General features: G+C 39.2%; 1 protein-coding gene across 1 annotated transcript; it reads left to right on the top strand.

Moving 5' to 3' along the window:
- The first annotated feature begins 4828 nt into the window (after window positions 1-4828).
- On the top strand, window positions 4829-12277 carry LOC110521399 (zinc finger and SCAN domain-containing protein 22-like). Its single transcript, XM_021598928.2, has 2 exons — window positions 4829-5094; window positions 10338-12277. The coding sequence occupies exons 1-2, from the start codon at window positions 4923-4925 to the stop codon at window positions 11600-11602; spliced, it is 1437 nt and encodes a 478-aa protein (XP_021454603.2). The 5' UTR covers window positions 4829-4922; the 3' UTR covers window positions 11603-12277.
- Window positions 12278-13351: the final 1074 nt, after the last annotated feature.

Genomic DNA, 13351 nt, shown 5'->3' with positions numbered 1-13351 from the left:
CACAAAAAGTATAATCAATGTTAATGTATTCTTTGAGTTTCTTCAGGGTAGTACTTATGGATCATTCTGAAAGAGACCTTGACCGTGTTAACAAGTATTTGTGTGGTAATAACCAGACTTTTTTTCCAACAGATATTAGTGACCAATGTATTCTAAGTTGTGACATAAGGAATGGAGACAATATCCCTTTGAAATAAAGCATCTGTTGTTCTGAGGGAGCAAGGAGAAACATATTTACCCTATTGGAGAGTCAACTGGATTAATTGAGGGTAGGTCAAGAAGGTGAGGTCTGGATACACCACTAAATAACATGAGAGTTTGAGATGGAATAGCATCAAAGACTATGGCGAACTCTCTAGGTGTTACAGGGATATTGTAACAAGATAAAAATTCCTCATAATTGAGTAACAATCATTCTGCATTAAAAAGTTGACTCACCAGCAGGATATGATCATTGAACCAGTTCTTAAAAAAGAAAGACTTGTTTCTATACAAAATTTCCTTATTGTTCCAAATTAAATACCTATGCGAGGAAAAATTATGTTTATATATTAACGACCATGCTATGAATACTTGTTTATGAAAAGCAGATCATTTTGCAGGAGTCTTATCAATGTTACAGTTACAAAATGGGAGAAGATATAATGCGGGATGAAATTCCAAATTGAAGTTGGATTCTTTAAAAAATGTTTAGCCCAATTTATCTAAACTATTATTCAAAGTAGGAAAATCTAAAAAATTGAGACCACCATATTTATATGAGTTCATAACGACAGATTTCCTTAATACAATGTGTACCATTTTTCCAGATGAAGTTGAAAAGCACCTGGTTAACCGCTTTACCTAACTTCAGCTTTAGAAAGCAATATTCGACCTTTCAAGGATAAATCCCTCTGCAACCAATGGTTCAACTTCTTTTTGTTTTTTTCAATAATAGGTATAACATTTAATGAGCATCTTTCCTGTTGATCCGTAGATATGGTAATCCCAAAGAATGTTACTTTTTCCTTGACTGGAATATTGCATATACAGTGGGGCAAAAAAGTATTTAGTCAGCCACCAATTGTGCAAGTTCTCCCACTTAAAAAGATGAGAGAGGCCTGTAATTTTCATCATAGTTAGTACACTTCAACTATGACAGACAAAATGAGAGAAAAAAATCCAGAAAATCACATTGTAGGATTTTTCATGGGCAACCTTGCCTAATTCCTCTTTTCAAATCAAATCTAGGAGAAGTGCAATGATTTAATTTAATTGAACTGTTCCCATTCGTATAAAGAGTTTTAATAGTACTACAAAATAATTCCCCAAAACCACATTTCTCAAGGGAGAGAAATAGAAACTCGCGTTCCACTGTATCGAAGGCTTTACAAAAGTCTATGAAGACAATAAAACTATCTTTGAAGATTAAATCAGAATAGTCAGTATGGTTTAACACCAGTCGGATATTATTAGATATATGTCTATTCCTCATGAAGCCAGATTGGGTCTCTTCTATAATTGAGTCCAATAGTGCCTTCATTCTTTTTGCAAATATAGAGGCTAATATTTTGTAGTCATTATTGAGCAGACAGATTGGACGCCAATTATCAAGTAGACGGAAGGATTTTTATGGGCTTAGGTATTAATGTAATCAGACCTTGAGTCAAACTGGGAGGGAGAGCATCATTTGTAATGCTTTCAGAAAAGACCTCCAACAGAAATGGGGCCAACTGTTGAAAAAAAGTTTTGTAAAACAGCAGATATACCATCAGTCCCAGGCAACTTATTATTTTGAAGGTGTTCAATAGAATAAATGATCTCTTCAACTATAATAGGGTCATCACACTGTTCCCTCTCAGCCTCCCCAATTGTTTTCACATCCCCCAGAGAGTCAAAAAAAGAGTTGAGGAAACCTCACAATACTTAGAACTATATAAATTCCTACAACTAAAGTTAGAGATTAATTTGGGATCATCTGTGATGAGACCATTAATATTTAATTGTTGAATTGTATTATTTTTAGAGTGGTATTTTCCTAACCTGAAAAAATAAGATGAATGTTGTTCACCCTACTCTAGCCACGTCTTCCTAGATCTGACAAAGGCTCCCTCTGCTTTCAGTTCATACATATTATCCAACCTGTGTTACAGCTCAAACAGAACAGACTTGTCCTCCTCTGAGAGACTTTCAACAGGCTTTTGAACAAGAAAGGTGATCTTTGTAATTACACTTTCTTTTTCAGCTCTCCTTGTCTTGGCAAGACAAGTCCCATATTTTCTTAAATATTTTCCAACCTCATATTTAAAAAGCTCCCAGTTATTACTGCGTGAACATTATTTCTTAACCCCCTAGCACAGAGTGAAACTATAACATTTGATTTGATTTGATTTAGATAACGACAAAGTGGAATGTAGAACAAAGTACTATGAGCTAAGCAACAATCACAAATCGATAAGGAATGAAAGGAAACCTAAATCAAATAACCCTCATGCAGTTGGGACACAAAATGACAGGTCACCACTGCTCTCACGTAGCAAATTAGCAATTACATTTTTTATTTGCAGAATTTCAACACTAATTGACCTCCATAAAAAAATATATGAAATTCGTGGTCAGATTTTGGGAGGAGTAAACCCTTGCACTGCTTCCTTTCTTTTTATTTGTTTTTTTAATCTATATTTTTTTATATTTGTATAATTTTGTTTTTAGTGTTAATTATTATTATATATTTTTTTATTATTGAACAGTAACATGCAAAACACAAAAAACAGAACAGCCAGAGGGATTACACAAAGAAATAAGGAAGAGAAAAAAATACAAATCCACATAATATCAAATCAAATCTTTTAAATATTTTGTTTTGCATACGTTTTAATGATTCTAAATAGTTTTCCAAATCAGATGTTTTTAAATTCTTCTTAAATTTAGATTTGCGTATGAAACATTTTCCTAATAAAATAAAGATTTATGACATACTGACGTTCAATTGTGGAATCACTCTCTCGTCATTGTTGGTAATCAAGCCTACTACTGTTGTATCAACTGTTGTGACTCAGGACCAGACAGGAGGAAGAGCAGTTTAAGGGGATTGAGATTGATACTAAAGACTTCATTTTGAATCTGGTCTTTTTGGTCTGAAATTCTCCATGTTATACAGGACACCACAGGTATTACTGTTCAACCAGACTCATGTGATCTCCTTCTAGGTATTGTCCCTGTGGATACACTCCAATCCTTTCCACTTAAATGGATAGATGATCTTTTAGCAGCAGCAACAGCAAGGAAATGTGTAACAAAATCCTGGAAAAATGAACATGCACCCTCAAAAGATATGTGGTGAGGTCTATGTGGGGAACTTGCTGACATGGAGAGAATTACATCAACCTTGCAACATAGACAGCATAGGTATGAAGGTGTCTGGTCGGCGTTCCTGACATATTGTACTGGTCTTATTCTGTCATTTCTTTTTTTGTTGTTTTTCTGAGGCTTTATCTGTGGCTTTTTCTTATTCAGGCTCTTGAAATGCTCTATACAGCCAAAATGTACCCTTAACGTGTGAATGTAGTTTTGCTCCTTTGTAAAGACAGAAAATATATGTTGTGTATGTATGGTACATGTTCTTTATGTGCGCTTAAATAAAAATGTATAAAAAATGTTTGTTTTTTTAAAACTCAATTTTGACTTCTGCTTGTGTGAAAAGTGACTGATGAGGACCCAGCTCTCATATCTCCATCAAGCTCAAAAGGAAGGAAACAGAGAGAGAGAGAGAGATTCTATCCAGTACTACAACTGAACAGATCACAACAGAACCTGATGGAGAGGACTACAGGGAATCAGAACCAACCAGTGTCTCTCAGCCCCTCTCTGCAGTCAACCCAGTCTGTTCTGCAGTTCAAAGTGGTATGGAGAATGGTTTAAAGCCAGTAAAATCAAAGAGAGAAGAGATCATAAAAGGACAAAGGTCACATATCAATGCCAAGGGTAAGAAATCACTAACTTTCACCTGCGAGAGGAGATGCACCTCAGGACATAACTCTTGGGTGAATAAGATATGACTGTATTACTGCTTGAACATAAGATCTCCACATCACTGTCTAACAAAGAGCAGTTAGTGGATTTCTGAGCAACAGTAGTTCCTACTCATTAGTTATAGGATGACGCAACAGACATTTGAACCTATGTCCTCTATCTGTACATAAAACATGTTTTTTGTTTCGAGAGTCAAAATTCTCAATATGTTGAAATCTGCTACATTATATCTCTTGATGTTGTTAAAGTAGTGTTCACAATGTTGGTTACTTTGTGCTTATGTGCCCTCTGGTGTCCACAGGAGTTGAGAGAATCCTAAACACATTGTATTTGTCATATTTTCTAAGGGTTAGTTTTAAAATAAAATGGTCAGAGAAATTGTAAAAATTGGCGGGGTTTATGACTTTGTGGTGTGGAAGCTGGTGATGATAGTGATGATCTTTTGTCGCAGATGCCGCACATGATTAAAACAGAACAGCTAGATGGCTAATCAACGTGCATGATCTAAAAATGCCTAAAATAGAGTTGAGGAGTTCTCAACAAAAGATGAACAGCTGCTGCTGAGGAGATATTTGGGGTCATTGAAAAAGCGATAGGAGAGTATCAGGAGGAAGTTGTCCGTCTACAGAGGCTGCTCGACATTGTTCTTCAACCTGAGATAAAGCTACACAGTGCATGTTTCTTACTCAACGTTAATATAACTTAACCAATCTTCATTTTGCAGGACAGAGAAATGCCATGTTGCACTCCAGTCCAGCAGGTGGCTATAGCGCAACAATGTAATAACTTGAACGTGCACTAAAGGTGGAGTTTTTTTTTTAAGTATAGCCCGGATTCTGTTGATGACGCACGGACAGGGATAACAACTAAAATAAAAACACAGCTAGCTAATCAACTTGAATTATCAAAGAATGTCTCAAATACAGTTGTTGAGGGTTTTTCTGAACGATAGATTAACAGCTGCTGCTGAGGAGATATTCGGGGTCGTTGAAAAAACGGTAGCAGAGTATCAGGAGGAAGTTGTCCGTCTACAGAGGCTGCTCGACATTGTTCTTCAACCTGAGATAAACCTACACAGAGCAGGTAGGCTAACTCGGGGGTTCCCAAAACTTTTTTTGCGCCGGGTACCCCTTTTGTGGTAAAAAAAATCATCAGGCACTTCCTTGAATATCAGAACACAACCCCTACTTCAGAGTGCGACGAAAATAGCATAAAAGTTGCAGTTTAACTGAGAGTCGTTCCATGTTTGAACAAGCCATGGCGATCTCTGATCGTTCTGAAGTCGTTTATGTAGTTAGAAACAGATAATATTAACATTCATACAACATTATTTTGTTTTACATTTTATTTGATCTCAGAAATTAAGCTAATGGATTGCACCCAAATTGGCCCTTTTCATTTATACAGGATTGACATAATATCCATTAAACAGGGTTTGGGAGTAGTGAACTACACTGAACAAAAATATAAATACAACGTGAGCTGAAATAAAAGCTTCCAGAAATGTTCCATTCTTGCAAATTTTGTGCATACATTTGTTTACATCCCTGTTTGTTGGCATTTCTCCTTTGTCAAGATAATCCATCCAACTGACCGGTGTGGCATATCAAGAAGCTGATTAAACAGCATGGTCATTACACAGGTGCACCTTGTGCTGGGCACGATAAAAAGCCACTCTAAAATGTGCAGTTTTGTCACACAAAAGGAGTGCGCAATTGGCATGCTGACTGCAGGAATGTCCACCAGAGCTGTTTACAGAAAATGTAATGTTAATTTCTCTACCATAATCTGCCTCCAATGTTATTTTTGAGAATTTGGCAGTTTGTCCAATCGGCCTCACAACTGCAGACCACATGTAAGGTGTCATGTGGGCGAGCGGTTTGCTGATGTCAACGTTGTGAACAGAGTGCTCCGTGGTGGTGGAGTTGTGGTATGGGCAGGCATAAGCTACGAACAACAACACAATTGCGTTTTATCGATGTCAATTTGAATGCAAAGAGATACCGTGATGAGATCCTGAGGACAATTGTCGTGCCATTCATCCACCTCCATCACCTCATGTTTTAGCACGATAATGCACGGCCCCATGTCGCAAGAATCTGTACACAATTCCTGGAAGCTGAAAATCTTCCAGTTCTTCCATGTCCTGCATACTCACCAGACATGTTACCCATTGAGCATGTTTGGAATGCTCTGAATCGACGTGTACGACAGCGTGTTCCAGTTCCCACCAATATCCAGGAACTTTGCACAGCCATTGAAGAGTAGTGGGATCAACATTACGCAGGCCACAATTAACAACCTGATTAACTGTATGTGAAGGAGATGTCACCCTGCCTGAGGCAAATGGTGGTCACATCAGATACTGACTGGTTTTCTGATCCACGCCCCTACCTTTTAAAAAAAAAAAATTGGTGTTCCCAGTCATGTGAAGAAATCCATAGATTAGGGCCTAATGCATTTATTTAAATTGACTGATTTCCTTATATGACCTGTAACTCAGTAAAGTCTGAAATTGCTGCATGTTTTATATTTTGGTTCATTATAGAAGGACTGAGAAGCTCGGTTCTGGTGACTTTTTGAAAGGACATTCTACTCCAAAATGAATGGGGGGGGGGGGGGGAAATGATGCTGACATCTAAAATATAATTTCCACTTCCAGAAATGAGAACAATAACATATTGATAAAATGATGTATTATTTTAACCTGTTGAACCATGCGTATAGCCTATGCATGGTCCATATTATCAGGTATGCTATTAGCTAGCATTCGAAAATTAGCCAGTTTTCAGCCATTAACTTCACCCACGACTGACTCATGCAAACTACAAGCCCGACGTATTTTAACATTTAAAACATGTCAATAATCATTGCTTGCAATACAGCTTTAAAAAAAATGGCCTTTATCTTTAATCAGCGAGAAAGAATCTTAAATATATTTTTTAAAATGAGCACAGATTCATACAGCTATGTGTGCTTCGATCTGACGAAGCTAACACACAGAATACTTCCAAAATGCTTCCAAAACCGTACCACAAGCAAAACCGTACCGAAGCAACGGGTGTTAATGTTCAGATTGGGTGTCAGGGCTATTAAAAAAACTCCCCCGTACAGAAGACACCTTCGTCCAATGACTCTGACTCTTATGTGTAATGTAATGGAACTGAGAGTCATGATCAATGGCTAGATATAAGCATCATCACCTGTAGCCGAACTGATGCAGAATATTGGCTATTAATAAATAGGCAATCCCATGTTTCAGCCTATCGCCATTTACCCTATTGCCTTCAAACTCAACTCTGGACCTCGAAGCCTGTTCCACTGCGTTTTTTCATTGTTCCCCTCTAAATCAGGGATTGATTTAGACCTGTGACACCAGGTGGGTGCAGTTAATTATCAGGTAGAAGAGAGAACCAGCAGGCTCCGGACCTCTTAGGGTAAGAGTTGAATACAGGGCCTTATTGGCAGGGCCTTATTGGTCTAATCATTACCCAGATCCCAAATGGGATATTTTAACTAACTATTTAGCAGAAAACATGCATAAACACAGTGAATGGGGCAGCAGGTAGCCTATTGGTTAGAGCGTTTCGGTTACTGGATCGAATTCCCGAGCTGACAAGGTAGAAATCTATCGTTCTGCCCCTGGCAGTTAGCAAGGCAGTTAACCCACTGTTCCCCGGGCACCGAAGACGTGGATGTCGATTTAAGGCAGCCCCCCAGCACCTCTCTGTTTCAGAGGGGGTGGGTTAAATGCGGAAGACACATTTCAGTTGAATACATTGTTGGACAACTGACCTAGGTGCCCTTTCCCTGGAATATGTTAGGGTAACTTGGGTTAACCCGGGTTAACCCGCCACCCGGGGTAACACTCCCCCTGACTTTACTTGTCACAGAAACTACTTATCAGTTTCCCCCCCCCCCCCCCTAACACTGTCCCTGGTTGCCACTACTCTTGCTCAACTAAAAATGTAATGTTTCATCACAATTTTAAGTCACTCCCAAAAAACTATTTTGAGGTAGGGTGGTGTTTTACCCCAAGTTACCTTACAATTGACCCGTGTTAAATTCAGCGCCACTCTCCCATATGCACTCACAGGGAATTGCTGAGCAGTAACTTGCTTAATTAACCATGCCAGTGCTAGAAACTCTTGAGTTTAAAATGGTGCAGTCCGCACATATTTATCAGTTAAAAAATAAATAAAGTAGCAATGGAAAGCTGGGATCCCCCTTTTTTTAACAAAGGACATTAAAACTGCTGTTTTCCCCTATGATTGCAAGAATTGTTGAGCATTGTTTCCCTCCCTACTGCTCTTGTAACTTGAGTGCACCTCGAGAGAAACATTTCTCTCGCATAGAACAACAAGCCGACTAGTTAAAAACATAAACTATTCTGCTATGGGGTTGTCAGATTCTTCTAGTCATTAGTTGTTTTGTTTGCAAGGAAAAAGTAAACATGGACTGTTCTAGAATCTTCAAAGTGCATCTCGGCAGAAATATATTTTTTAATGTTCCATAGTTTTGGGACGGTGGCAACAATGATTTAGCTGTGGCGCAGTGCCAAGGCTAGATGACTGCAGCAAAAACACTGCTGTTAACATTTGACCCCAAATTGATCTCTTCTTGCGGTCTATGACATTTCAGATTTACATATGATAATGTTTTACAAAGTAGTTTGGATGTACTTTTAAGTAACTTTAGTAAACTATATTTTTGTTAAGGGTAGCTTTAGTGCTGCTTAACTTCTTCCAGTGTGAAGTATTTGGCAGGTTGGTCAACTATCTTTTCAGAGTAGCTTCCCAACACTGTCAATAAATATAGTACGCAACATCTGATTTGGACCATAATTCTTCCCACCGTTAATTAATAAAATGGTCAAAAGTCACCCATGATCCCCCACACCAATCCCACTCCAACCACCAGTACAAAGTATCACTTCTCTATGTTTGACAAGTAGTGAATCAGATTTATATTTTCTTAACCCAGTTCAGAGAAAATAGTCATTGACGTTTCTTCCCGTATTTACAATAAATTGTGAAAGTACCAGGTTTTGCCTCCTAGATGCTGCTCTTTTTGCTGTTGCCACACTCTTTTATAAGTGTTGTTGGTCTCTTGTGTTTATTACATTTATCATAACATTTTCTTTGCAACTTTGAGTAGAAAACCAGTAGCTTTTGCTCATCATGAAAATAACTTATGGTCATCCTCACAACAAGCCAAGCCTGTTCTTCATGAAAGTAATTCAGTTGGTCCTTCTCTAGGCCAGGGTTTCCCAAACTGAGTCAGCTGTGTAGTGCTAAGGCAAAAAATAAAATGTGCACCCAGGTGGGGCCCCAGGACCGAGTTTGGGAAACCCATCTCTAGGCAACCTAATGCTTAAACCAATCTCTCCTTGAATACTGCAACAAATGGCAGCTCTCGGAGGAAGAAACCATAGTCTAAGCCACAGCTCCATAATACTTGTGAGACACAGAGAACTGACAGTGTATAGCAGTTGTTGGGTTGAGACTGGCGTGGGGTGTGAGGGATCCATTGGTGGCTTTTTTCTTCTTTTAAATGTTTTTTTACCCCCTTTTTCTCCCCAATTTCGTGGTATCCAATTGTTAGCAGTTACTATCTTGTCTCATCGCTACAACTCCCGTACGGGCTCGGGAGAGACGAAGGTCGAAAGCCATGAGTCCTCCGAAACACAACCCAACCAAGCCGCACTGCTTCTTGACACGATGCCCATCCAACCCGGAAGCCAGCTGCACCAATGTGTCGGAGGAAACACCGTGCACCTGGCGACCTGGTCAGCGTGCACTGCGCCCGGCCCGCCGCAGGAGTCGCTAGTGCGCGATGAGACAAGGATATCCCTAGGCCAATTGTGCGTCGCTCCATGGACCTCCTGGTCGCGGCCGGCTGCGACAGAGCCTGGGCTCGGTCATTGGTGGCTTTTGATCATTTTATTGGATTCCTCATGTCTTACTCATTGTTAGATGGAACTATATTTATTGAAGATTATATCAACACTATAAATTAAAAGGGCCAATTTGAGTACAATCAATTAGATCAAATTATACTTCAAAATAATGTTTCAGGAATGCAAATATATGTTTCAGTAACACTTTATTTGGATAGTCCATCAGTAAAATTCCATCTATCTACTAACCCTAACCTTACCCCTTAACCTAAACCTTATTCTAATCCTAACTGTTTAGGATTAAAAGTTTAGGATTACAGTTCATTTATATTTGACTAGTAGAAGTTAATTATTGCAGGCGTACCAGACAGCAGGTAGGTCTACATGTCATTGAGTTTTCTGTTTTATCCTTTCTCCTTTCCTCCAGACCTCCAGCAGCGTACTCTTTCTTTCTCTGAAGAGGAGGTTCCCCCTGAGCAGCAGCAGTGTGAGCAGGAGTGGACCCCCAGTCTGGGACAGGAGGACCCAGAGCCCATACAGATTAAAGAAGAACAGGAGGAACTCAGGACCAGTCAGGAGGAACCGCAGCTTAAAGGGCTTGAGGCAGAGACCATAGAGTTCATATTCAACCCTGTCTGTGTGAAAAGTGATCGTGATGAAGACCCAACTCAGCCCTCACATCTCTATCAAGCCCAAAAGGAAGACAACGGAGAGAGAGACACTCTACCCAGTACTAAAACTGAAAAGATCAAAACAGAACCTGATGGAGACATCTATGTAGAATCAGAACCAACTAGTCTCTCTCAGCCTTTCTCTACAGTAAATTCAGACTGTTCTGCAGCTCAGAGTGAAAACAGTCAAAGTGTCAGTGGTATGGAGACTGGAGGACCTCCTTCAGGTTTTAACCCAGTCAAATCAAAGAGAACAAAGATGATGAAAGGACAAAGCTCCTGTGTAAAGAAATCTACACAGTTGTCCCTCCTGAAATCACCCAGTCAAAGTCATGATACTCCCTGTTGTTGTAAGGTGTGTGACAAGTCTTTTCATCACATGGGTTCATTACTTAAACATGTGAAAACTCATAGAAAGGATAAAGAAGGTATTTGTGGTGTGTGTGGAAAATGTATGGAGTTCACAGAAAGTATGAAAGATCACCTCCAAACCCACATTGCAGCTAGATTTTGTTGTGATGTTTGTAGTAAATGGTTCAGCACAAACAGTAAGCTGACAGTGCACATGAGGAGCCACACAGGGGAGAAACCTTTTTCCTGCCCTGTTTGTGGTACATGCTTCATGCAGAATGGAGGTCTGAAAATACACATGAGAATCCACACAGGGGAGAAGCCATATCGTTGTTATTGTTGTGGACAAGGATTCAGCACTGGCAGTGCTATGAAAAGGCACATTAGGATTCACACAGGGGAGAAGCCATTTTGCTGCCCTGATTGTGGCAAATCATTCACTCGTAAGGGACATCTAAAAATACACATGATGACCCACACAGGGGAGAAACCACATAGCTGTCCTGATTGTGGCAAAGGTTTCAGCATTGCCAGTAATCTGTCAGTGCATATGAGGAGGATTCACACAGGAGAGAAAAGTCAAAGGATTCAGCAGTGGCACCAATCTGAAAGTGCACACGGGGACTCACAGGGGAGAGACCATACTGATGTCCCTATAGTAGAAGATTAATTTTCCAATCGGGTACATTGAATAGCAATAGGCACCATCTATGGCCACCAGACTATATCCAGCTGATCTGTCATTAAACCATCAATACGCATTAAAATCACCCGCACAGCTGATCTCAATTGCAACCATTGTTAGCTACCGATTTACCGCTCCTTTAACGCAGATGTCAAGCTTATCTTTTGGTTCTGATTGCAACCAACATTTTTCAAGATGATTTTGCCCAATGGTGGGTATTATCATCGTAACAATATAATCCTGCAATTTTAAATTGACTAAGGGCCATTTATCTATTTGACTATTTCCGAACAACTGATTTCCTCGTTTACCAAGGCAAATATACAATGCAATGTAGCTTACCCTACACATTTTATGAATTGAAAAATTATGGTGTAGGAGTATTTATTTGTTTCCAATTGATGTAATCAATTAATGGTTTTACTTGTCTTAATATAATATGACTATTTCTGACTAAGCGGGGAAAAATGTATTCTCCTTAAAGGGGACGTTTTTTATAACCAAATCTCTATTTTTGGTGTAAATGGCGTGTTATGAAAATTATTGCAACCAATAGAATGTTATGTACAGTACCAATCAAAAGTTTGGACACAGCTACTCATTCAAGGGTTTTTCTTCATTTTTTACATTGTAGAATAACATCCACATTGTAGAATAATAGTGAAGACATCAAAACTATGAAATAACACATATGGAATCATTTAGTAACCAAAAAAGTGTAAAAAATCTAAATATATTTTAGATTCTTCAAAGTAGCCACCCTTTGCCTTGATGACAGCTTTGCACACTCTTTGCATTCTCTCAACCAGCTTCATGAGGAATGCTTTTCCAGTCTTGAAGGAGTTCCCACATGCTGGCTGCTTTTCCTTCGCTCTGCGGTCCAACTCATCCCAAACCATCTCAAGTTGATGTTGAGATGTCTGTTACTTGAACGTGAAACATTTATTTGGGTGCCATTTCTGGGGCTGGTAACTCTAACTGATTTTCTGCAGCAGAGGTAACTCTGGGTCTTCCTTTCCTGTGGCGGTCCTCATGAGAGCCAATTTCATCATAGTGCTTGATGGTTTTTGCGACTGCACTTGAAGAACCATTCAAAGTTCTTGACATTTTCTGGATTGACTGACCTTCATGTCTAAAATGAATTATGGACTGTCGTTTCTCGTTGCTTATTTGAGCTGTTCTTGCCATAATATGGACTTGGTCTTTTACCAAATAGGGCCATCTTCTGTATACCACCCCTACCTTGTCACAACACAATTGATTGGCTCAACTGTTTCCACAAATGAACTTTTAACAAGGCACACCTGTTAATTGAAATGCATTCCAGGTGACTACCTCATGATGCTGGTTTAGGGAATGGCAAGAGTGTGCAAAGCTGTCATCAAGGCAAAGAGTGGCTACTTATATATCTCAAATATAAAATATTTTGATATGTTTAACACTTTTTTTGGTTACTACATGATTCCATATGTGTTATTGCATAGTCTTGATGTCTTCACTGTTATTCTACAATGTATAAAATAGTACAAATAAACAAAAACCCTGGAATGAGCAGGTGTGTCCAAACTTTTGACTGGTACTGTATATGGGGGGGGGGGGGATACAACCATCCCAGTACTGCAGATTTTGCTGCGAATAATTTGATCACTTGTTTTGGTACTGCACATATGTATATAGCTTGTTTTTGCTCGCAGGTTCAGGAATGGCTGAAGAATTGCAACATTTACCTGGAGC

The sequence above is a fragment of the Oncorhynchus mykiss genome, chromosome 30, assembly GCF_013265735.2.
Source record: "Oncorhynchus mykiss isolate Arlee chromosome 30, USDA_OmykA_1.1, whole genome shotgun sequence".
Taxonomy (NCBI): Eukaryota; Metazoa; Chordata; class Actinopteri; order Salmoniformes; family Salmonidae; genus Oncorhynchus; species Oncorhynchus mykiss.
This window is presented reverse-complemented; position numbering and strand designations above follow the sequence as displayed.